At 50.4% G+C, this 22544-nt stretch overlaps 1 protein-coding gene across 6 annotated transcripts in view; it reads right to left on the reverse strand.

Annotated features, from left to right (window-relative positions):
* DGKD (diacylglycerol kinase delta) overlaps nucleotides 1–22544 on the reverse strand; it is a 128246-nt gene that overhangs the window by 34603 nt on the left and 71099 nt on the right. For all 6 annotated transcript variants that reach the window (XM_027875288.1, XM_027875292.1, XM_027875289.1 and 3 more), the window contains 6 exons: nucleotides 6177–6281; nucleotides 5607–5739; nucleotides 4569–4675; nucleotides 3919–4044; nucleotides 1858–1960; nucleotides 172–334 (listed from right to left, as the gene is read on the reverse strand). In XM_027875288.1, the coding sequence (XP_027731089.1) occupies nucleotides 172–334; nucleotides 1858–1960; nucleotides 3919–4044; nucleotides 4569–4675; nucleotides 5607–5739; nucleotides 6177–6281 (737 nt within the window). The remainder of the gene's footprint in view (nucleotides 1–171; nucleotides 335–1857; nucleotides 1961–3918; nucleotides 4045–4568; nucleotides 4676–5606; nucleotides 5740–6176; nucleotides 6282–22544) is intronic.

Genomic DNA, 22544 nt, shown 5'->3' on the forward strand with positions numbered 1-22544 from the left:
GGAGAGGAAGAGAGGGAGAGAAAGAGAAGGATGGGGAGAGAAAGAGAGGGAGAGAAAGAAGAGAGAAGAGGGGGGAGAGGAGTGAGGAGGAGAGGAGAGCTGTTCCCATCTGCAGCTGGCCTGGGTCTGAGGCTCTGCCATGCCACCTGCCCCACTGGACTCTGCCCCTACCCAAGGTGGGGTCCTCCATTCATGAGGTCAAAGACCTGGGCCGGATTCAGCAGCTGTTTGAATCTTCTAAGAAACTTCACTCCCTGGTTGTCTCCACTTTTGGAATTGACAAAGACCAGCAATGGGCTCGTACAAGATGGCGGACACGTGGCTTTCCAGAAGCCTGGATGCACAGAAGGAAGGGAGACGTGATCAAAATCTAGAAGAGGTAACACGAAGGGTGCTCCCCTTCTCTCTCACTCTCTCCTTCAAGAACGCTAATTCTTAACCCCACCCCCCCAAAGGGTATATTTCTACATGTGGCACACAGACACAAACAGGCCCCAGCCTCTCTGGTAACTCAGTAACATGGTGAAGACTCAGCTTGTAAAGAACGTCCTTCCCACCAGGCCTCAGGGAAGAGACCTGGAGCATTTTTTTTTTTTTATATGGCTATTGATGGCTTGGATTTCCTCCTCTGAAAACCACTGGCACATATCCTTCAACTATCTGTCAACTGGGGAATGCTCTTATTCTTATAAACTTGACTCAGTTTCCCTATAGATCTTAGAAATAAGACCTTAACAGAAACACTGTGAAGATTCCCCCTGCCTCATCCCCATTTACCTGCTTCTTTTCTAATTTTAGCTGCATTGGTTTTGTTTGTACAAAAACTTCATGTTAAAAATTGTCCATTTTACCTCCTGTGATCTTTTCTACCTCTTCTTTGATTATGAACTCTTCCCTTACTCATAGATCTGACTGATGTATTTCTTCCAAAATTTGCTTATGATGTCACCCTTTACGTCTCCATCATGAACCCACCTGATGCCTGTCCTGAGATGCTGGTCTATACCTCATTTCGACCAGACTGCTTTTTCCAGTTTTCCCAACAGTTTTTGTTGAATACTGAATCCTCACCCCAGCAGCGGAATCTCTGGGCTTATCAAATGCCAGGCTATTCCGTTTCTGCACGCTATCTCCTGGGTTCTGCTGACCAAGCTCTCCTTGCTTAGCCAGGATCGCAGTGTTCGGACGCTTCCTGCTCTGTGGTCCTGCTAGGCCCCTTTCTTTCCCACTTGCTTCCACAGTCTGCCTGTAGGTAAGCTTCCCTGCCCATGGAGGAAGGAGCCTCTGTGCCTGCAGCCCTTGGGCCTTTCCCCATCTGCCTCCAGCATTAAGTCCTCTCTTCTCACCAGGACAGCCTCCCTGTCACTTACAGTGCAATGGGGCTTGGTCTCACCTGGTACCTGAAACCTCAGCCAGCCCCCTCCACGGACGCAGATTACATCTGCCCGGGGCTGGTCCCTTTCCTGACGGACTTGGATTCAGTAAATTAAGCCGCTCACCCCCGCACATGGCAGCGAGCCTCGTGTGGGCCTGGTTTATCCTAACAGCTGGAACATTGGCCAGGCCATCAAGTCTGACCAACCCCTGGGGTGATGCTGACGGCCCCTAACTCTCCAACCTTATCAACCATGGCGAGAACTTATCTTGCCACCCTCAACAGAGGTCTCATGCCCCAAGCTCCTTTTCCCAAGCACCAGCTCACTGCCCCCAGTGTCCTCCTCCCTGGCTTCTCCTCGGGGGCCAAACGCTCGCCCACCTCCTCTCCTGGCTGCTCTGGAGCTACCCTGGGGGGATGGGGGGCCTGCCTGGATAACAAAGCCTGGGAAGAGACCTAGGAGGGGGCCAGCAGATACACACCATCAGAATCGATGCTGTTCAGGGCGGTCGGGGGAATGACGGACACTTTGCACAGGCCCAGGGGGCACTTGGCCAGTAGGGAATCCTTGCACGACGTATGTACCTGAAACAACAATCATCAGGGACCGGCCAGCCTTTTCTGGACAGCCCCCCATCGTTGCCTGCTGAATGCCTGCCCTCCCCCCTTCAGGATTTCAGGTTTGGAGGGAACGTGAATGTAATTAAGATCACCTAAGTGCGCCATCTGTCCCTGCTCACCCTGTGCTGCGTCCCCTGTCGCTGACAATAATGGATGAGGACACCAGCTCACATTTGGATGGTGCCTCATGGATTACAAGGGCTTGTTGGAGCCCACGACAGCTCCGGGAGGTGGCTGCTATGATGATCCCCATCTTACAGATAAGGAAACTGAGGCCCACAGTGCTTAAGTGGCTTGCCCTGGGTTACACAGCTGATGAGTGTCTGAGGCTGAATTAGAACTCGGTTCTTCCAAACTCCAGGCCTGGGGCTCTCTGCACTGTGGCACCTCCTAGCCACTTCTTTTTCCTCCTTCCTTCCTGGGACCCTGCCCGCCCGGCCCCTAACACAGAAGCCTTTAACCAATGTTTCCTCACTGAAAAGCTAACTTCTTTCAAAGGATTTTCTTAACCTGAGCTCAATGTGACCTCTACACACGTCCTTCTGGGACATCCTTGACTTAAGAGGTGTGCCTTCTTCCTAGGACAATCTAGTGCTCACACTGAGACAGCCCCCAGGCCATGCTGCCAGCCCCTAGGATCTGGACAGTCAAAAGGGGAGGAGGGTGTAGGAGAAGGGAAATGGCCCAACAGCTGGGCTGCTAGCCTAGGCAAGCTCCTGTGAATAAATGGGACAAGCCAGCCAGGGTCTTCTCTCGCTGACCTGGAGGCTCCAGAAGGCGACGGGGGGCTGGCAGGCAGCAGCGAGCATCACTGGGGCTCTGGAGGCTGCCCCAGAATGGCAGCGACTTTCGTGGCACCGGAATGTGTCCCAGAGGCCCCTGAGGTCAAAGCTGCTGCCGCTGCCCAACTCTTCTTAGAGAATCTCCACGGACATCTGGAATCCCCTGGGGTGGCTGGGACCCTGGCTTCCGAGTCAGGGAGCCTGGTCTGAGGCCTGCCTCACACACCCACTTCACCTCTCTCTGCCTCAGTTTCCTCATCTATAGGATGAGAGGGTGAGACTCGATGGTCTCTAAGGCCCCTTCTGGCCGGCAATCCATGATCCAATGACCACCACTTTAAAATTACTCTCCTAGCAGAGCTTAGGACATAGCTGGTCCCTAGTTCTTTGGAACCAGGGGAAGGAGAACAGAATCACCATTTATACAGGGCCTACTATGTGCCGGGCACTGTACTTAGCACTGGACAACTGTTATCTCATTTGGCCCTCACAACACCTTCCCCCCTCCCCTGGAGGTAGGGGCTATTATTACCCGTTTTACAGATGAGGAAACTGAGGCAAGCAGAGGTTAAGTGACCTGTCTGGGTATACAGAACTAAGTAGGTGTGTGAGGACATGTTTGGCCCAGTGCTCTGCCCCCGTGCCACCAACTGTAGATGTCCAGCCTAAATCAGGTGATATAATTTAGACAGACCATAAGGCTGGGCTCCTCCCTTCTCAAATCCCTGCTTGGTCATGGCCAACACTGGCCCCCGCTGACCCTTTCTCAGGAGAGCTTCTAAAGCCTCGCTCTTTTTCTAACAGGACACGAAGGGTCCCCTGCCCAGGCAATAGGCTGCCCACGCTCATCTGATGCCCACACATGGCCATGCAAGTTTAAATGGCAACGCTCTAGTAGCGACTCCCCAAAAGTGAGGGCATTCAAGCATCACAGGGCAAAAGGAAGCCTGTGGCACAGACCAGGAGGAAAGGGGCAGAACGAAAACCCTCAGTGAGCCAGCGCTGGAAGGGGCAGCCACGGGGCCGCACCCAAGCTCCCTGGTCTGAAGTCATGGGCTCGCTCTGCCACGCCTCACTGTCTCTGAGAGACGAATGAACCAGGATGGGGGGCCCACCCCTCCCTGCTGCCCAGTGGCTCACCATGGCCTTACACCAGAGGCAGCGCCAGTCCTGCAGCCGAAGCACGCTGCCGCACGTCTTCTCACACACCGTGCACTTGGCGCTCACGGGGAGGTTTCCTTCCAGCCACTGATGGGGCATCGAGATCTGCAAAGCAAGCAGACGCAGAAGTGGCTGAGGTTCCCCTCTGGGTCTGAGCATGGGCTGGAGCCTGGCCAGACGTCCAGACCAGCAAGCTCCAGGGCCCTTCTAAGGGCTGCCCTTTCAGCCAAGGCTCCCTCTGAGATGAGCTGACCCTAGGTTTGACCTGTGATACCCATGCAGGGGTCAGGGACCCTGACGCCTCCGAGGCCTGGGATCTGACACCCGAGGCCCGGGACCCTGACGCCTCCGAGGCCTGGGATCTGACACCTCGAGGCCCGGGACCCTGACGCCTCCGAGGCCTGGGATCTGACACCTCGAGGCCCGGGACCCTGATGCCTCTGCGGCCTTGGATCTGACACCTTGAGCCCGGGACCCTGACACCTCTGAGGCCAGCTCCTTTCTGCCAGTTCAGTGAGGGCAACCCAGTGAGGCAGGCACCAGGACAACCACCCCCTTCACTGGACACCTGGGGGAGGACACAGACGGGGACCCGGGGCCTTCCGACCCAAGGCAGGCGCGGCTCCTACCCCGTCCTCGTCCTCTCGGATGTCCTTTCCGATAGAAGCCAGTGTCGTCCACTTGCAGTTGTTGGTTGCCCGGACAGCGCAGCGCTTGTGGGCTTTGAACTTGCACACTGGGGAGTAAAGTAGAGGGAGAGACCCGGGTGGAGCCTGGGCCCCGCCATGAGGCCTCCTGGGTAGCCCGTGGACAGTGAAGGGGGCCCAGCAGGAGGATCAGCGATGGAGGGCAGCCTGGAGCAAGGCTGCCCTGCCCCCAGCGCCAGGAGAAGGACGAGGACCAGCCCAAGGCCCAGGAGAGTGGAGGGAGGGTCCTGCGGGCCAAGGCCTGGGCCCTGCTCTGGATTCTCTGTTTTCTGACCTCACCCTTCTCTTTTCTTCACCTGGTGTACTCAGTCTAAGCAAAATGACTGATTACTGTCCCCCCAAAAGCGGCATTGTCTGAAATGCTGCCAGATGTATGTGTGGCAGGGCCTGATGAGAAGCGAGGCCCAGCAGTCAGGCCCCAAGCCTGGAGGCAGCCAGCTGGCTGGGTGGTGTAGTGGTCAGGGCCATGGGCTCAGAGTCCACAGGACCTGAGTTTTAATCCCACCTCACACCCTTCTGGTCATGGGACCGCTCTCAGCCCCAGTTTCCTCATCTGTAAAATGGGGACAATAATCCAGCAGCAGCAGCTCCCTGCCATGTAAAGGCCACAGCAAACCTCAAGCCCTGGTCAGAGGCGAGCTCTCGCTGGTGAATTTGGCGCTTCCAGTGTGCCAGCCCCTTCCCCTGACCACCTGGTTAGGACAAGGGCCCGTTCCATCCCCCCAGGGCCCGCTGTAGGACCCACGGAGAGACCACCCCCCATTTCGCTTGTGCTCTCAGGTACGGTCAGCCCCGGGGTCATGATGTCCACTTCGATGCCAAGCCCCTGGGTGCCTCAGCAACAGGCTGGTAAAGGGACATAAGGGACACTGTGGGCAGAGCTGCGGGCCCGAGATCCAGTCTCAGCTCTGTCTCTTGGGCCGTCAGTCTGGCAAGCTCAGCCTCAGTTTCCCCACATACCTTCACAAGACAGCCCATGGGACGTGACCCCAGAGAGCGCCTCCCGGCACACGTTGCAGTACGTGGGCCTCGCGTGGGAGCAGGCGTACCAATTGTGCATGCCCGAGAAGTGGTCCATGCTGTACTGGGTGGACTGGGAGGGCAAGGTAAACGTGTTGAGTGAAAGAGGGACTGGGGACACATGCCCTGCCCCCGCAAACGTCCCAAGGGTCCTAAGCGGAAACAAGCTAAAATAGTTCCCCAGCCTAGCTGGCTAGGACCCAGTGTGGATGGGGCCAGCAGGCTTGGACCCAAGGGGTGTGGGAGCCCCTGTGCACGGGGGAGCCCGCCTCGGGACGGAGCCTCTCACGGGCATGAAGCCCAGCGCACGGCTCACAGAGGCAGTGGATGTCGAGGAGGGGGCTTCTTAACCCGGGGTCCACAGAGAGGACAACTTAAGCTCCTTGTCTTCCCTGACCTCTAACAGAACGCTCCCCTCTCCTACAGAATCGTGATTCTGGGAAGGGTCCCCAGGCTGCCAAGGACGCCCTACCCCCACCCTTCACCCGGTCAGAAGAATCCTCGTGCCACCTCAAAGTGCTCCCGGTTCTGCACAGTCTTCAGGGCCGCGATCCAGTCCTCCATCTCCTTCCTGTTATCGGCGCACAAGATAAGCTTCCGACATGGAGTGATGACCTGGGGGAGAGGGAAGGATAGTCCAGTCAGAGCCGTCAGGAGCAGTTTGGGTATTTTATCATCACGCTGCTCACTTCTTTGTTGTTCTTTAAAGGGCTTTTTCCCTAGCAACAATTTTCTTTTGAGGGGTTCTGGCAGCCATTCTGTTAACAAGCATTTATTAAGCACCTACTGTATCCTCATCTATAAAATAGGCTGGAGAAGAAATGGCAGGCCACTCCAGCATCTCTACCAAGAAAACCCTGAATAGTCACGGAGAGTCGGGCACCATGGAAACGACTCAAAAACCCCCACGAACCTGCCAGGCTCCAACCTCAGCTTAGAGGAGGTGAGAAAGCCCAGAAGCAGTGCCTGCCTTCGGGGGCAGGGGAGCGGGCAAGCAAACCACAACAGGCATACAAGAAACGTCCAGTCAGGCTGGAAGAGATCTGGGAGGGAGGCCACGCGCTCCTCTGGGACCTGTCAAAGTCTGCCCCCCTTTCTGGGGGCTCCCACCAACACCGCAGGATGCTGCCTGCGGCTCAGAACAGACACAGGTTAAGAAGAGAACCAGAAAAAGGTCTCTGGTGCGAAGCAGCCCGAGGGCGACCAGGGCTGGAACCGGTTTCGTGATAACTCGAGTGCCACAGCACCAACACTGCCCCTACACCTCAGAGGGATCTGTCTGGAAGGACAGCAGCGGGCAGTGTCACAGGCAGGAAGCCCTCCCGCGTCCTTTCAGCTCTGACCGCAGTTCACAAGATCATGGACACGGGCACCTCAAAGGACCACCAAGCAGAAGCCCCTTCTTTTACAGACGAGGAAACTGAGCCCCAGGAAGGGGCAGGGAGTCACCCATGGTCACACAGGTAGTGAAGGAGAAGCTTTCTGTTGTTAGCAGGGTCAGACCTCCTGGATTAAAAACCGCCTATCTTGGAGGGGCAGAGGAAGATGGCGGAGGGAAAGCAGTGACTTGCGTGAGCTCTCCCCCCCAACCCTTCCAAATACCTACATAAAATGGCTCTAAACAAATTCTAAAGCAGCAGAATCCACAAAAAGACAGAGTGAAACAAACTTCCAGCCCAAGACAGCCTGGATGGCTGATCGGAAAGGTATATTGCGCCGGGTAGGGAGAAGAGCGCAGTTTGACATGGGCGCATAGGCCACAGCGACCCTGGAGCAGGCTTCAGAGGACTGAATCGAGGGCAGCTGTGGCGGTTTCCAGACTTCTCTCAACCCAAGAACGCCCAAGACAACTTAGAAGGTCAGTGGGAAAAGTCTGTGACTGCGGTGAGAGAAGAAGCTAGATCTCAGCCACCCCAAGGGCAGCGGCTGGCTTCTGAGCTTTCGACCCACAGACTGAGGGGGAATTGAGTGGCTGATCAGAGGGGGCTGCAGGGATCTCTTTGCCAGTGCTGAGGCAGGAATCTCTTGCTTTGCCCGTGCTTGGATCTGGGTCACAGTTCTGAGGGGAGGTCCTGGGGTGAGGAGAAATGCTGGTATGGTGGAGCTTGTTGTGGTGGTGGAAGGGAAACACCTCGCCCCTTATCATAGCACCTTGGAAGAACTGAAAATTTTCAGGTCCCTAGAGGTACCTCTGAAAACAGCTGTACAAACCCCCGAAGCTTGGGACAGTGCATTCTCCACATTGGAAACCGACTTTCACCTTAACAAAGAGTTTAAAACTCAAGTAATTGGCCGGGATCATGAGCAAGCAGCGCAAAAAGAGTCAGACTATATTATCTTACTTTGATGACAAAGAAGATCAAAACATGCAACCAGAAGAAGACAATGAAGCCAAAGCTCCTGCATGCAAGGCCTCCAAGAAGAATATGAATCAGTCTCAGGCCTTGGAAGAGCTCAAAAGGGATTTTGAGAAGCAAGTAAGAGAAGTAGAAGAAAAAATGAGAGTGATGCAAGAAAATCATGCAAAACGAGTCAACAGCCTGCTAAAGGAGACCCAGAAAAATACTGAAGAAAATAACACCTTAAAAAATAGCCTAATTCAAATGGCAAAAGAGGTCCAAAAAGCCAACGAGGAGAAGAATGCCCTAAAAAGCAAAATTGGCCAAATGGAAAAGGAAGTCCAAAAGATTACTGAAGAAAATACCTTCTTAAAAATTAGAATAGAGCATTTGGAAGCTAGTGACTTTATGAGAAATCAAGACACTGTAAAAACCGCCTATCTCTTAAATCACAGTAAAAACAGCTAGTACTGATACAGTACCTACTACGCGCTAGGCGCTGTGCGAAATGCTTTGCAATTGTCATCTTATTTGATGCTCACAACAATTCTGGGAGGTAGGAGCTATAATTGTCCTCATTTTACAGCTGAGGAAGCTGAGGCAGACAGAGGCTGAATGACCTGACCAGGGTCACCCAGACAAGTAAGTCTTCCTGACTCCAGGCCCAGCTCAGCTAGCGGACACAGAGCTATGAACACAAAATCTCAATGGTAATCTAGTAGATTCCTGGGCATGAGGATCATTCCTGATTCCTCTGAAGAGATGAGCAATCAGTTGAATGAAGGCAGGACAGCGAGTCTGGGAGGTGAAGGCGCCCCTCCCCCCCATGCTTTTGTCTGTGGTCATACTCACTGGTTCCTTGGCTGAGGACTGACCAACACCCTCTGGGTCATTGTGGGAAGAGAGAGAGAATGAACAAGGCCACTGGGCTCCTTACGTGGCAGAGAGGGCCCAGAGGTGCCCCTGGCTTTTTCAAATCAGTTCCCGGCCCCCCTCAGCAAGGTGATGCAGGAAATGCATTTGGCCCCAGAAAGAATGGAGCCCAGCACAAAAAACCAGGCCTCCCTTCAAACTTGGAAGCCCCGTGGCCGTCAGATAGAAATGACAACATGTTCAGGAAAATGCTCGACAAAAGGAAGAGACGGCAGGCTGCCTGACAGATGGGCCTGCCTGCTCATGGAGGACCAGTCTGGTGGAAGGAGCGTGGGATCTGGAGTCTGAAGAGCTGAGTCAGCCCACCTCTGCAGGCCTTGGGACCCCTTCTGCTCCCACGCAGCTCTAAACCCTGTGGCCCTGGGCACACTCAGGAGTCCTCACTGGTTCCTGTGCAGATCAGGGATTCTTGAGGAATGTTCACAGGAACATTTGAAGGCTGGATCATGCTCCTTCTAAGATGCTAACAGCAGCCTCGTGCCCACCGAGGCCTCAAGACCAGCCCAGGCTGGTCAGCCACAAACCGCCCCACCCTGGCATGCCCTGCGAAGCCTGGGGAGAACTGACTTTGAAGAGAGATTCTTCTTAAGTATCTACTCAAGAAAATTCTCAGTAGAAAAACCAATTAAAGTAAGTTCCTTCTTGGAAGCTGGCCTTTCATTCTTATTCTCTGTAATTCTGAGCTGCATCATAAGTGCACAACATTATTCACCTGAAAGCCATGATGACGGTGCAAAGATGAATTCCATGCTGACATAAAGAAACGGCATGGCATTCGGTGGTTTTCATTCACAGTGGCCGGCTGGGCAGCGGGCAGCCATCGCTGACCCCGTCCAGCTCTCCAAACCCCCACTTCATACACAGATGTCTGTACAAAGGTCATCAGATCATAAGCCCCACGAGGGCAGGGCAGTCTCAGTTTGACCCATCTCTGAATCCTCAGGCTGAAGCAGAATGCTCTGCACTAGAGATATCAGTCCAATTGCCTATGAAATCTGGACAGCGCCAGGCCAGGACACAGAATCGCTTCCACTGGAATCGTCTTGGGAAGATTCTGAAGATCACCTGGCAGGATAAGGTACCAGGCACCAAGGTCCTTTCACGGACTATACCGCCAAACATTCAGACCCTACTGCAGAGAGCACAGCTCCCACGGGCTGGCCAGGCTGCTCGAATGCAAAATGCTCGCTTGTCAAAAAGACTGCTTTATGGAGAGCTCGCACAGGGCAAGCATTCACACGCTGGGCAGAAGAGATACAAGGACACTCCCAAGGTCTCCCTTAAGGGCTTTGGAATGGATTGTGAGACCTGGGAGATGCTGGCACAGGACCGCCCAGCACGGCGTGCCCACGTCAGAGAAGGCGCTGCGCTCTAGGAGCAAAGGAGAAATGAAGCCGCTCCAAAGACATGCGAGACGCTCCAAGTTAGATCGTCCAGATGGAGATGTATTTCTGGATTTTTAACCACTTTGGCTATGAATGGGAAATAAGACATTTTCACACAAAAAATGAAAGCTCAGACATTTAGCCAGGTCAGCTTTAGAAATGGGAAACATTAGCATCTAACTCGCTCTTCGCCTCCTTCCTTTTCCTGTTTATTCATGGACTAGAAAAGAAACATGAGATTTCCTGCTTTTTAAATTCAAAGCTGATTTCTCAATTTAGAATGAATTGGTCCAAAGAAGGAAACACTTTCTTGTACCTGCAGAGAAGCCATTCTGATTCCGTGCTGGCGTTCCTGCCCCCGCCCCTGCCCCGGAGCCCTGAGGACCCCAGGTAATGAAGGCCTGGCCCGGCTCCCTGGCCCCCAGTGCCACGCTCAGGCTTTGGGCCGTTCTGCTTTTTCAGTCTTTCACACCAATGTGACAAAGGTCCTGATATCCCGGTAGAAACCAGGCTCATCACACCAGGTGCCGGCTTTGCCTAATCTGGGGGTTCCCGGAGTCTTCTGGCAGCCAACCACGGCCTAGGGATGACAACAGGAAGGCTTTGGGGCTAGAGCTTCACGGGGTCTGGTGCATTACCCTTTGCTGTGTTTACAGATGTTAGCTCTAAGGACAAGAGGCAATAAGTGGAAATAGGTTTGGATCCAGAAGGCCTGGGTTTGACAGAGGGAAACTGAGGCACAGAATAAGAATGTATAGAGCACCTACTATGTGCCAGGCACTGTGCTAAGCATTTTACAAAGAGCCTCACAACCACCCTGGGAGGTAGAGATTATTATTATCTCCATTTTACAGATGAGGAAACCAAGGCAGACAAGGTTAAGTGACCCATCCAAGGTCACACAGCTAGTAAGTACCTGCAGCTGGATCTGAATTCAGATCTTCCTGACTACAGGCCCGTTCTTCTTATTGGGATATCCCCTCGCTGCTTGTGAAGCTTGGCTATGTCACTTACTTGCTTTATGATTCCGAGCAAGTAGTTTAACCAATCAGAGTCTCAGTTTATCCACGTGAAAAATGGGAATAAAAACAGGTGTGCTCCCGGCAGGTCTTTGTAAGACAATTCAGGCCTCAGAGCTGGGGAAGGTGACGTTCGAGCCGAGCCCAGAAGGAAGCCTGGGACTGCAAGAGGCGGAGATGGGGGGAGAGCACTGCAGGCGTGAAATACAGATGGTGCAATGGCCTGGAGATGGGAAGGAAAAGCAGGAAGAGGACAAGCTGAAAGGAGCTTCAAACGCTCCTCATAGTTGGTCCCGAAGGCAACAGGAGGCCACTGGACGAGAAAACAGACGGAGGGAGCCTGGATGGCGTGTTATTGTGGGGAGGCCAGTGAGCCTCCGAGGCCTCTCCCTTCAGGGCCCCCTCTCCGGGCTCACCGGGGCACTCTCCAAGGTTATGCCAGCAGGGTACAGCTCTGGCAGACTCCGCCCAGGCCAGAGGGGCACGTCCACAGCCTGAGCTGTGGGGAGGAGTTAAGGTCTGCACCAGGAGATAGAATCCCAGCTCTCTGATGGACTAAAATCTACTCAGTCACAGACTATATGAGAGAAGCAAACACTTGCGAGGGTTTTCTCTTATCAACTGAACTTGAGAAGGGGCCCCAAGACTGAGCAAAAGCGACTGACTGCCCCTGGGTCACCGGGATGGTCAGCGGGTGACAGCGGTCGGAGGCAGTTTTCTGATGGCGGCTGACCGAGGCACACTTATGCAGCTCGTGAAAGCGAAAGAGGGAGCTCTGTTCAAAAAGCTGCCCCAGGCCCACCGGTGCCCAGTGATCTGCTCCCAGTGTGGCTGCCGGCACTGACGTTTCCGTCCTTTCCCTCCCAGCCTAGAACACGGCCACACGAGGTCATCCTTCCCCTCCACCCTGTGGCAGCTGCCCAGGCTCCAGGTACATCTCAGGTCTCGTGCGGTTCCACGGGCTCCGGAATCCTGTGGCTTCCACTTCTACTCTCTGACCTTCCCTGATCATGCACACTGAACCAGTGACCTGCGTCTCCGCCTCCATGAAGTCAGAGGCAGCTGGAATGGACCCTTTGGTTTATGCCCTCCGACCCGAGGTCATGTCAGCCTCATCCCGAGACCCAAATCTGTTCCTGCTCCCAGGGCACCCAGCATCGCTGGAGAAAGCTGTGCTATCAAGCTGACTGCGCCTGGCTGGAATCTGTGACGGTAACTGCAGCTCCCCTCAGCTGGGCAGGCAGAGCGACTGAACGACGTTTCTCTTCTTATCGTACTGACTCTGCGTCCCACAAGGAGCTGGCCCGCTCTGACCTCATGCTGGAAACACGTGACCCGCCTCCTATCTCGTTAAGAAATCAATGGGCCCTACCTTCACTTCCCCACTCCCCTCCATATCATCCAGGACAAAACCCCCAACGGCAAAGGCCTTCCACGGGAATGTAGGTGCCGCGTCTAAGTGGGCCGACCATTTTCAAAAACAGCTTGGAATTACACTGAAAAGTCCATAGCCTGCCCATCCCCTCTGAGCAAGGCATACACCCCCAGGAGAGGGAAATGGGCCCACAGACCCAAGTGTGTCCAGAGGCATTTCCTGTAGCCACAGAGCTGTCCCCGCCTGGGGAGGGCCTGAATGAACAGGGGCACATTATGACCGTGACAGAATCTTAGCAGACCCTCAGACACGACAAACCCAAAGGATTCGGAAGCTTGGGATGATGGAGTCAGAGAGAAAGAAGCCGAGCAAGCCCAGTAATACCCGAGGGCCTCACCACGCCCGTGCAGGTGGGCAATGCGGTCTCAGTGGGGCCAGTCGGCCTGCAGTGGCACAGGGAGGCGTCCCCAAGCTGTGGCCATGGCCAACAGGCTGACATGCTCTACTTAGTTGTACTTATTTGTTAAAGTGAGTAACATTTTTTAAAAAGGGTAGTTAATAAAACATTTTAAAAAATGAAGAAAACAATACTTGAAATTCCTATTTCTTGGGAGGACCCCATGCTGTGTCGACCCCTCCAGATTCAGTTTGTTGGGGTCACTGTCTGCACTTGTCAACAACAAACATTTACTAAGTACCCCCTATGTGCCAGCCACCGTACTAAGTGCTGTGGATACACAGACAGAAAAACGGAATAGGGCTTGCCCTCAAAGGCCTTACATTCCACCAGTGCGTGCCAGGGCCTCACCCAGACAGAGCACCAACAGAGCTGCTCGTGCAGGAAGGAAGCCAGGGAGTCCCCTGGGACTGGGATGAGGAAGGGTGAGGAAGGAGGGCACTGCACACAAAGGGGCCACTAGCCGGTGCAAAGGTGTGGAGATGAGAGATGCGGGCTGGGTGGTGAGGACCAGACCATGACGGCTGGACCACAAGGTGCGAGAAAAGGCAGGAAGGGCCGGTCATCAAAAGCTTGAAACGCCAAACAGAAGTTTCCACATGCGCTACTAGAACTAGTGAGGATGGGGCGCCATGGTGAGACCCATGCTTGGGGAAGCTCGCTGTGGTGGCTGAGTGGAGGCTGGGTAGAGGCGGGGGAGGCTCAAGGGGTGGATGACTAGTGAGGATGACGGCAGAAATGACAAGACCACGGATCCTACACGGAGAGAGGGAAGAGACGCAGGGCCATCTACTCCAACCTCCTTTGTAAAGGGCAAAAGAGGAAGCTGAGGCCCAGGGAGGTTAAGTGACTTGCCCAAGGTCACACAGGCAGAGAATAAGGAGCTGAGGCTGAAAACCTGGAAAAGGGGATTTCAGAAGGATGAGGAGTCTGGCCAAGCTGAGTCTGAGATCCTGCAGGAGCTCGCCCTGGGGCCACAGGAAGCTGAAGTCAGGGGAGGGTTACACAGATCTGGGAGTCATCTGCACAGGGATGGAAATGAGCCCACGGGAGCTGGGGAGGTCACCAAGTACGAGTGTCAAGGAAAAAGAGGAGAGGGCCCAGCCCAGGGACCCCGAGGATGGGGCACGAGCCGGCTGCAGACCCGGCAGACTGAAGAGGAGTGACCAGACAGGGCAGCAGTCTCCCAGAAAGCCAGAGAGGGCACGGGGTCAGATGTTGCAGAACCACGAGAAGGGAACGCCCTGACGGGAACGAGCACTCGTGGGGCCCAGTTAGCAAGATTTCACCTCCTAGTGTCCTTTCTGGGTCAGGAGGTAAAGCCACTTATCCCTTTTTTAAAAACAGAGAAACTGAGGTCCAGGAGACTCAAGGCAGCTCCCTCAGAGGCAACGTCCCATGGCTTTCCAGGGCTGTCTTTAATGTCAGGGCACTGGGCACCGCGGCCCGAGGCAGCCCCTCGACGAGGAGCCAGGAGATAAGGACAGCGTGGCATCCGCTCCCACCCCCAAGTCCCATCACCCAACTGGCCTCCGCTGCCACTGCTGGTTTCATTTTCCCACAATTAAATTTTAGTTTAAACATTCAACATCCTGTTTACATCACTTTGCCAAGAGTCAGTTATGACTGAGCCAAGAGTGAAGAAGGCAAATACCAGGCTGTCAGGAAACGAATGTTCACCTGTCGGGGACACGCCACTGCAGGGGCCTTCTCTAGCGGGAACGTGGCGACCGCCCTGGAAAGCCCCTTCTCCCACCAAGGCCAAAGCTCGGCCACAAGCAGCTTCTTCCTCCTTCGGGTCGGCTATGCCGACTATTTATAAGACGCACACGGGATGCCGGAGCCGACATAAGCCCTGGGCCGCGGAGCCAAGGAATGTGACTGAGCCACAGGAAACGGCAAAAACGAAGCACCTGGAGAAGCCTGGTGCAGAACAGGCGGCCAGAGCCGCGAGCCGACGCACACGCTCGCCCAAACAGCGTAAACAGGAAGAAAAAGGAGCAAACCCCAAACCAGCTGGCGCTGGGCGCCGGGAGAGCCCCGGAGAGCGCCAAAGGAGATGGGTTCTGTGGTGAAACGGAAAAGGGATCTGCGCCCTACAGCGGCCTCTGAACACGAGTCAGTTCTGCCTTGCAGCCCTCCCTGGCCCGTCTCTAATCCCTTCTGGCTTCTGCTGGCATGGGTGACAGAGCCCTGGGCCAGGAGTCAAAGCCAGCCGTAGCCTCTGGCGGGGCGCTCCTGGGCAGGCCCCTTAACCTGTCTGCCTCAGTTTCCTGAACTATGAAATAAGAACAAGGAGGAACTTCTACTTCCCAGGGCTGTGAGGATGCAATGAAATCATACTTACAAGCGCTCAGCAAAGTACCGGGCATACAGGAGGTGCCCCATAAATCATGATTCTTCCTCCTCCACCACCTCTGCCCCTTCCTCCCCTTCTGTACATTAACTCCTTCCTTCCTTCCCTCCTTCCTTTCTCTCTGGACTACCCTAGCTGTATCCCCAGCCTCTCCCCTCTGACTTACTCCCATATTTTCAAAAAGAGAAAAGTAAAGAAAAATAAAACACACGACAGTTTGTGGTCTGCCAAAAAATGTATGGGGGTAGTATGTTTTTGGGAGGGCAGGCAATGCTTGAACCTCATTCTCATCAGAACAGATTCAAAGAGGGAAGGACGGACACACACACACACACACACTCACTCGGTGGGGGACAGAAGTCTGTCTTACCCAACACAGAAGAAGAAGGGGAAGGGGCAGAGAGAAAGTGGGGACTGAGAGGAGGCGTCACAAGAAAACAGACTTTTGAGATGGGAAAGGATACAAAAGAAGAAGAAGGATAAAGAGAAGGAAATAGGATGGAGGGAAGCACATGGTCAGTAATCACAAATATGAGTGTGAATGGGATGAGCTCACCCATAAAACAGAAGCAGATAGCAGAATGAGGAACCAGAATCCAACAATATGTTGTTCACAAGAAACACGCTTGAAAGAGAAAGACATACACAGAGTTAATGTAAGGTGCTGGAGTAGAATCTATTACACTTCTAGTAAAAAAGGCAGGGGCAGCAAGCATGCTCTCAGAGTGAAAACAGACCTAATTAAAATAATCAGGGAAACTACATTTTGCTAAAATGTACCATAGACAATGATGTAATATCAATACTAAATAAATGTATGTGCACCAAATGGTAGAACATCAAAATTCTTAAAGGAAAAGTTAAATAAATTACATGAGGAACTAGACAGTAAAATTATACTAGTGGGAAAATCTCAATTTACCCCTTTCAGAACTTGATAAATCTAACCATAAAATAAATAAGAAAGAAGTTAAAGAGACGCACAGAATTTTAGAAAAGTTAGCTACGACAGACCTCTGGAGAAAACTGAAAGGGAATAGGAGTATACCTTTTTCTCAGTAGCACATGCTACCTTCACAAAAAGTGATCACATATTAGGGCATAAGAACTTCACAAATGCAGAAAAGCAGGAATATTAAATGCACCCTTTTGGGACTACAATGCAATAAAAATTACATTCAATAAAGGGGCTTGGAAGCAGAAACTAAAAATTAATTGGAAACTAAATAATCTAATCCTAAAGAATGAGTGGATCAAAGAACAACAACAACAAATAGAAACAATGATTTCATTAAAGATAATGACAACATACCAAAATTTGTGGGATGCAGCCAAAGTAGTATTTATGGGATTTTCTTCTATCTTTAAATGTTTACATTGATAAAAAAAGAGAAAGAGTAGATCAACGAATTGGACATACAACTGAAAAAAACAACCAGAAAAAGAACAAATGAAAAATTCCCAATTAAACAATAAAATAGAAATCTTGAATATCAGAAGAGATGAATAAAATTGAAAGCAAAAAGAAAAACTGAACTATTAAGTAAAGCTAGGAGGCTGTTTCATAAAACAACAACAACAATAAAATAGATAAACCACTGGTTAATTTGACTTAAAAAGAAAAAGAAAATGAAAACTAAATCACCAGGATCAAAAATTAAAAGGATAAACGCACCACTAATGAAGATGAAATTAAAGCAATTATTAGGAACAATTTTGCCCAATTATATGCCAACAAATCTGACAATCTAAGTAAAATGGATGAATGTTCATAAAAATACAAATTGCCAGAACTAATAGAAGAGGAAATAAAACACTTAAATAACCCTATCTTAGAAAAAGAAATTGAACAAGACATAAATGAGCTTCCTAAGAAAAAATCCCCAAGACTAAACATTTAAAGAACAATTAATTCCAATACTACATAAACTATTTGAAAAAATAGGTAAAGAAGAAGTCCTACCAAATTCCTTCTATGACACAAATATAGTTTTGATGCCTAAGGCAGGGAGAGCCAAAAAAGAAAGAAAACTACAAACCAATTTCCCTAATGAATATTGATGCAAAAATAAAATACTAGCAAAAAGACTATGGCAGGACAGTTAGGTGGTGCATTGGATAGAGTACCAGCCCTGGAGTCAGGAGGACCTGAGTTCAAATCTGGCCTCAGACACTTGACACTTACTAGCTGTGTGACCCCGGGCAAGTCACTTAACCCCATTGCCTAGCCAAAGGGGGAAAAAAAAAGACTATAGCAATATACCACAAAGATCACACACTATGACCAGGTAGTATTTATACCAGGAATGAAGGCTGGTTCAATATTAGGAAAACTATTAAGCATAATAGACCACATAAATAACAAAAAACAACAAAAATCATATCATCTCAATAGATACAGAAAAAGCCTTTGACACAATACCACACCCATTCCTATTAAAAACACTAGAGAACATAGGAATTAATGGAGCTTTTCTTCAAATGATAGGTAGTATCTATCTAAAACCGAGAGCGACCATTATCTGTAATGGGGATAAACTTGAAGCCTCCCCAACAAGATCAGGTGTGAAGCACGGATGTCCATTATCACTATCATTATTCAATATTGTACTAGAAATGTTAGCCATAGCAGTAAGAGAAGAAAAAGAAATTGAAGGAATCAGAATAGGCAATAAGGAAACAAAACCATCACTCTTTGCAGATGATATGATGGTATACGTACAGAATTCTAGAGAATCAACTAAAATACTACTTGAAACAATTAACAACTTTAGCAAAGTTGCGGGACATAAAATAAACCCACATAAATCATCAGCATTTCTATGTATTACCAACAAAACCTAGCAGGAAGACATAGAAAGAGAAGTTCCATTTAAAATAACTGCACACAATATAAAATATTTGGAAGTCTACCTGACAAGACAAACCCAGGAACTATACGAACACAATTACAAAACACTTTTTACAGAAAGAAAGACAGACCTGAAGAACTGGAGACACATTAATGGTTCATGAGTAGGCTGAGCCAATATAATAAAAAGAACAATTCTACCTAAATTTATTTTCTTACCTAGTCATACCAATCAAACTATCATAGAACTATTTTACAGAGCTAGAAAAAATAACAATCAAATTCATCTGGAAGAACAAAGTCAAGAATATCAAGGGAATCAATGAAAAAAAAAAAAGTAAAGAGAGAGAACCTAGCAGTACCAGATCTCAAACAGCAGTAATCATGAAAACTGGTAGAGCTAAGAAATAGAGTGGTCTGATTAGTGAAACAGATTAAGCACACAATATGCAGAGGTAATGACCATAACAGTTTAATGTTTGATAAACCCAAAGATCTAAGTTTTTGAGGCAAGGACACTATTTGACAAAAACTGCTGGGAAAGCTGGAAAGTAGTGTGGCAGAACTAGGCACAGAGCAATACCTCAAACCACATTAGAGGAGTATGGAAAAAAATCACCTGTCTGATACATGGATGAGGGAAGAGTTTACGACCAAGTAAGACATAGAGAGGACCATGAGAGGTAAAATGGGTAATTTTGGTTATATGAAATTAAAAAGGCTTTGCACAAACAAAACTAACGCTTCTGAAATTTGAAGGAAAGCAGGAAACGTGTGTGTGTGTAAATTTTACAGCAAGTTTCTCTGATAAAGGCCTTATTTCTCAAATATATAGGAAACTGAGTTAAATTTATGGAAATAAAAACCAGTGTCCAATTGATAAATGGTCAAAGGATATGAACAGGCAGTTTCCAGAAGAAGAAATCAAAGCTATCAATAGTAACACGAAAAAAACATTCCAAATCACTAATAATTAGAGAAATGCAAACAACTCTGAGGTACCACCTCATACTTATCAGATAGGCTAACATGACAGAAAAGGAAAATGACAAATGCTGGAGAGAATGTGGAAAAACTAGGCCACTAATGCAGTGTTGGTGGAGTTGCGACCTGGGTCAAACATTCTGGAGAACAATTTGGAACTACTCTGAAAGAGCTATAAAACTCTGCATATCCTTTGACTCAACAATACCACAACTGGGTCTGCATCCCAAAGAGATCAAAGAAAAAGGGAAAGGACCTATATGTACAAAAATATTTACAGGAGCTCTTTCTGTGGTGGCAAAGGATTGGAAATTAAGGGGATGCCCATCGGCATGTTGGGCATCCAACAGCTAAACAAGTTGTGGTATGTGATTGTGATGGAATACTACATCATGCTATAAGAAATGACGAGGGGGATAGGTTCCAAAAAACCTGGGAAGACTTATATGAACTGATGCAAAGTGAAGTGAACAGAACCAGGAGAATATTTTACACAGTAACAGCAATACTGGAAGAACGATCAACTGAGACTTAGCCACTCTAATCAATACAAGGATCCACAACAATTCCAAAGGACTCAGGATGAAAAATGTTATTCACCTCCAGAGAGAGAACTGATGAGCTCTGAGCGCAGACTGAAGCATGTTATTTTTCTTTTTCTTTTTTTGCAACATGGCTAATATGGAAATGTTTTACATGACTTCACTTGTATAACTGATATCATATTGCTTGTTTTCTCAATGGGTGGGGGAGGGACTGGAGACAGGAGAGAATCTGGAACTCAAAATAAACAAAAATGAATGTTAAAAAAGAAAACAAAAATGTGTCCCTCATTCTACATCTGTGATGCACAACCTCTCTGTCAGGCGGGAAAAATCTGGTTTCATCTTCAGTCCCTGGAAATTGTGGGTAGTTACTGCATCCATCAGAACAGCCAGGTGGTACAGTGGACAAAGGGCTAGCCCTGAGATCAGGAAGACCCGAGTTCAAATCTGGCCTCAGACACTTACTAGCTGTGTTACCCTGGGCAAGTCACTTCACCGTGTTTGCCTCGGTTTCCTCGTCCTGGAAAACTAGCTGGAGAAGGAAATGACAGACCGCTCCAGAATCTTTGCTGAAAATAACCCCAAATGGGGTCACGAAGAGTTGGACAAGACTGAAACCACTGAATAACAACAGTGCCTCAATGAGTGTTCCTGAGTCTTTCAGAGTTACTCTACTTTATAATATTGCTGTTACTGTATAGCCTTTCCCCATCTTTCCAACAAGCCCAGCCCTCTCCCTAATGTTCCTGTGTTTCTGCCAAAGAAACCATGCTCCCAGACAGCCAGGTTTGCAAGCTAGCAGTCAGCCTGGCCTCTTTCCCACCCACATGTCCAATTTGCCCCCTCAGCCCTCACCTCCTATGGATTAATTAGTCTCCTTTCATCCATTCCCTCCACTCAGGCCAGGCCCTGCCTCAGGACGCCTCAGTGGCTGCCGGGCACACTCCCCAAGGAAAGGCTCCACGGACACCCTATCTGTGGCAGCCAAGAACTGGAAACAACAGTGACTTGCATGGACTGGGATGGAGCCTGACACTCCATCCACCTTACCCCCCACCCCTGGGCCCTCCTCACCCTGGGACATCGGCCTGCACACAAGACACTCTGTCTGCTGGGCTGGGCACCTGCCCTGGCTGTCCGCCGTGCCCAGGATACCCGTCCTCTTCATTTCCAAGCTCTGGCTTCCCTCAAGCACCTCTTCCACGGGAAGACTCCCCCCCCCCCCCTTGCCCCGAAGTCTGATGACTTCCCCTCATTAATTATTTCCTATGGTTGTTTTCCTCATTAGACAGTAAGTTCCTTGAGGGCAGGGACGGTCCTTTTTACCCTTTCCTTCTTTACCTTACCAGCGCTTAGCACACTGCCAGGCACACAACAGGTGCTTCCCACACTTACTGACTATTAAGATGTTGTGAGGAATGATGAAAATAACAAACATGGAGAATCACTGTAAGACTTACATGAACTGATGCAAAATGAAGCAGCGGATGAAGGAAAACAATGTGAATGGAAAGTGACAAAACAAACGAAACCCAACCACTACACGGCCACGGTGACAGATGGTGCCAGGCTGGGCCCCTCCCACGCCCCGCCTCCTGCCCAGAGATGGCGGACACGGGGTGGGACGATGCACAAAAAAGCATGGAGCTTTCTCAATATGCTGGTTAGTTTGGCTAAATGCTTTTTCCTTCCTCTTTTTAAAAATTGTTTATCCTAAGAAATGATGCTCTGGGAGGGGGTGGGGAGAAAGGATTCAGTGGGAAACGTGCATGATGTAAAAACGAATACGAGCAGTAATGTATTTTGGGAAAAAAAGAAAAGGGCAGACCCTTCAGTGGCTCCTAATGCCTTGCCCAGGGCCCCACACCAGCTCCTCTGTCTGGCGTTTAAAGCCCTTCCCACCGTGGTTTCGGCCTCCCATTCCAGACCCATTACTCCTCCCCTCACCCCAGGACCCGCGTTCCAGCCAAACTGGTCCATTTCTCATCTCCTGACAGCCTTCCATCCTCACCTCCACGCCTGCTGAAACCTATCCGTCAAGCCCTTAGAGGCTCAGCTCATGGCCCACCTCCTTCAAGAAGCCTTTCCTGGAGGCCCCCACCCCCTCTGCTGCTTTCGATGGATCTTGCATATGGCCTGCTTTGGGGCAGCCAGGTGGCTCAGTGGATAGAGAGCTGGACCTGGAGTCTAGAAGACCCCAGGTCAAACCCTGTCTCAGACACTCACTAGCTGTGTGACCCTGGGAAAGTCGCTTAACCTGTCAGCCTCGGTTTCCTCATATGTGAAATGGGAATAAGAACAGCCCTTTACCTTATGGGGCTGTTGTGCTGATCAAAGGAGATAAATGCCAGCTGTTATTATTGTTATTGTTATCAGCACGCACTAATTTATTCCTGATCATCTTTCCATCTCTGGCCTAGCACAGCACTAGGTACAAAACAATGAGCTTAAGGAATGTTTGACTGACTAATCACAGGGCACTCAGAATGACTGAAGACACACAAGGCATCCGCGTGGTCAGCGCCGCCACCTCGCCCCAGACAGGCGCACCAGGAATCAGAGGGGGCTTCCCACTGCAGGCCAATTCCCTCACATCCCTGCATGATGGAAACCTGCAAGGTTCCTCACCCACCG

This window comes from Vombatus ursinus, unplaced genomic scaffold, assembly GCF_900497805.2.
Source record: "Vombatus ursinus unplaced genomic scaffold, bare-nosed wombat genome assembly UNPS02014808.1, whole genome shotgun sequence".
Lineage (NCBI taxonomy): Eukaryota > Metazoa > Chordata > Mammalia > Diprotodontia > Vombatidae > Vombatus > Vombatus ursinus.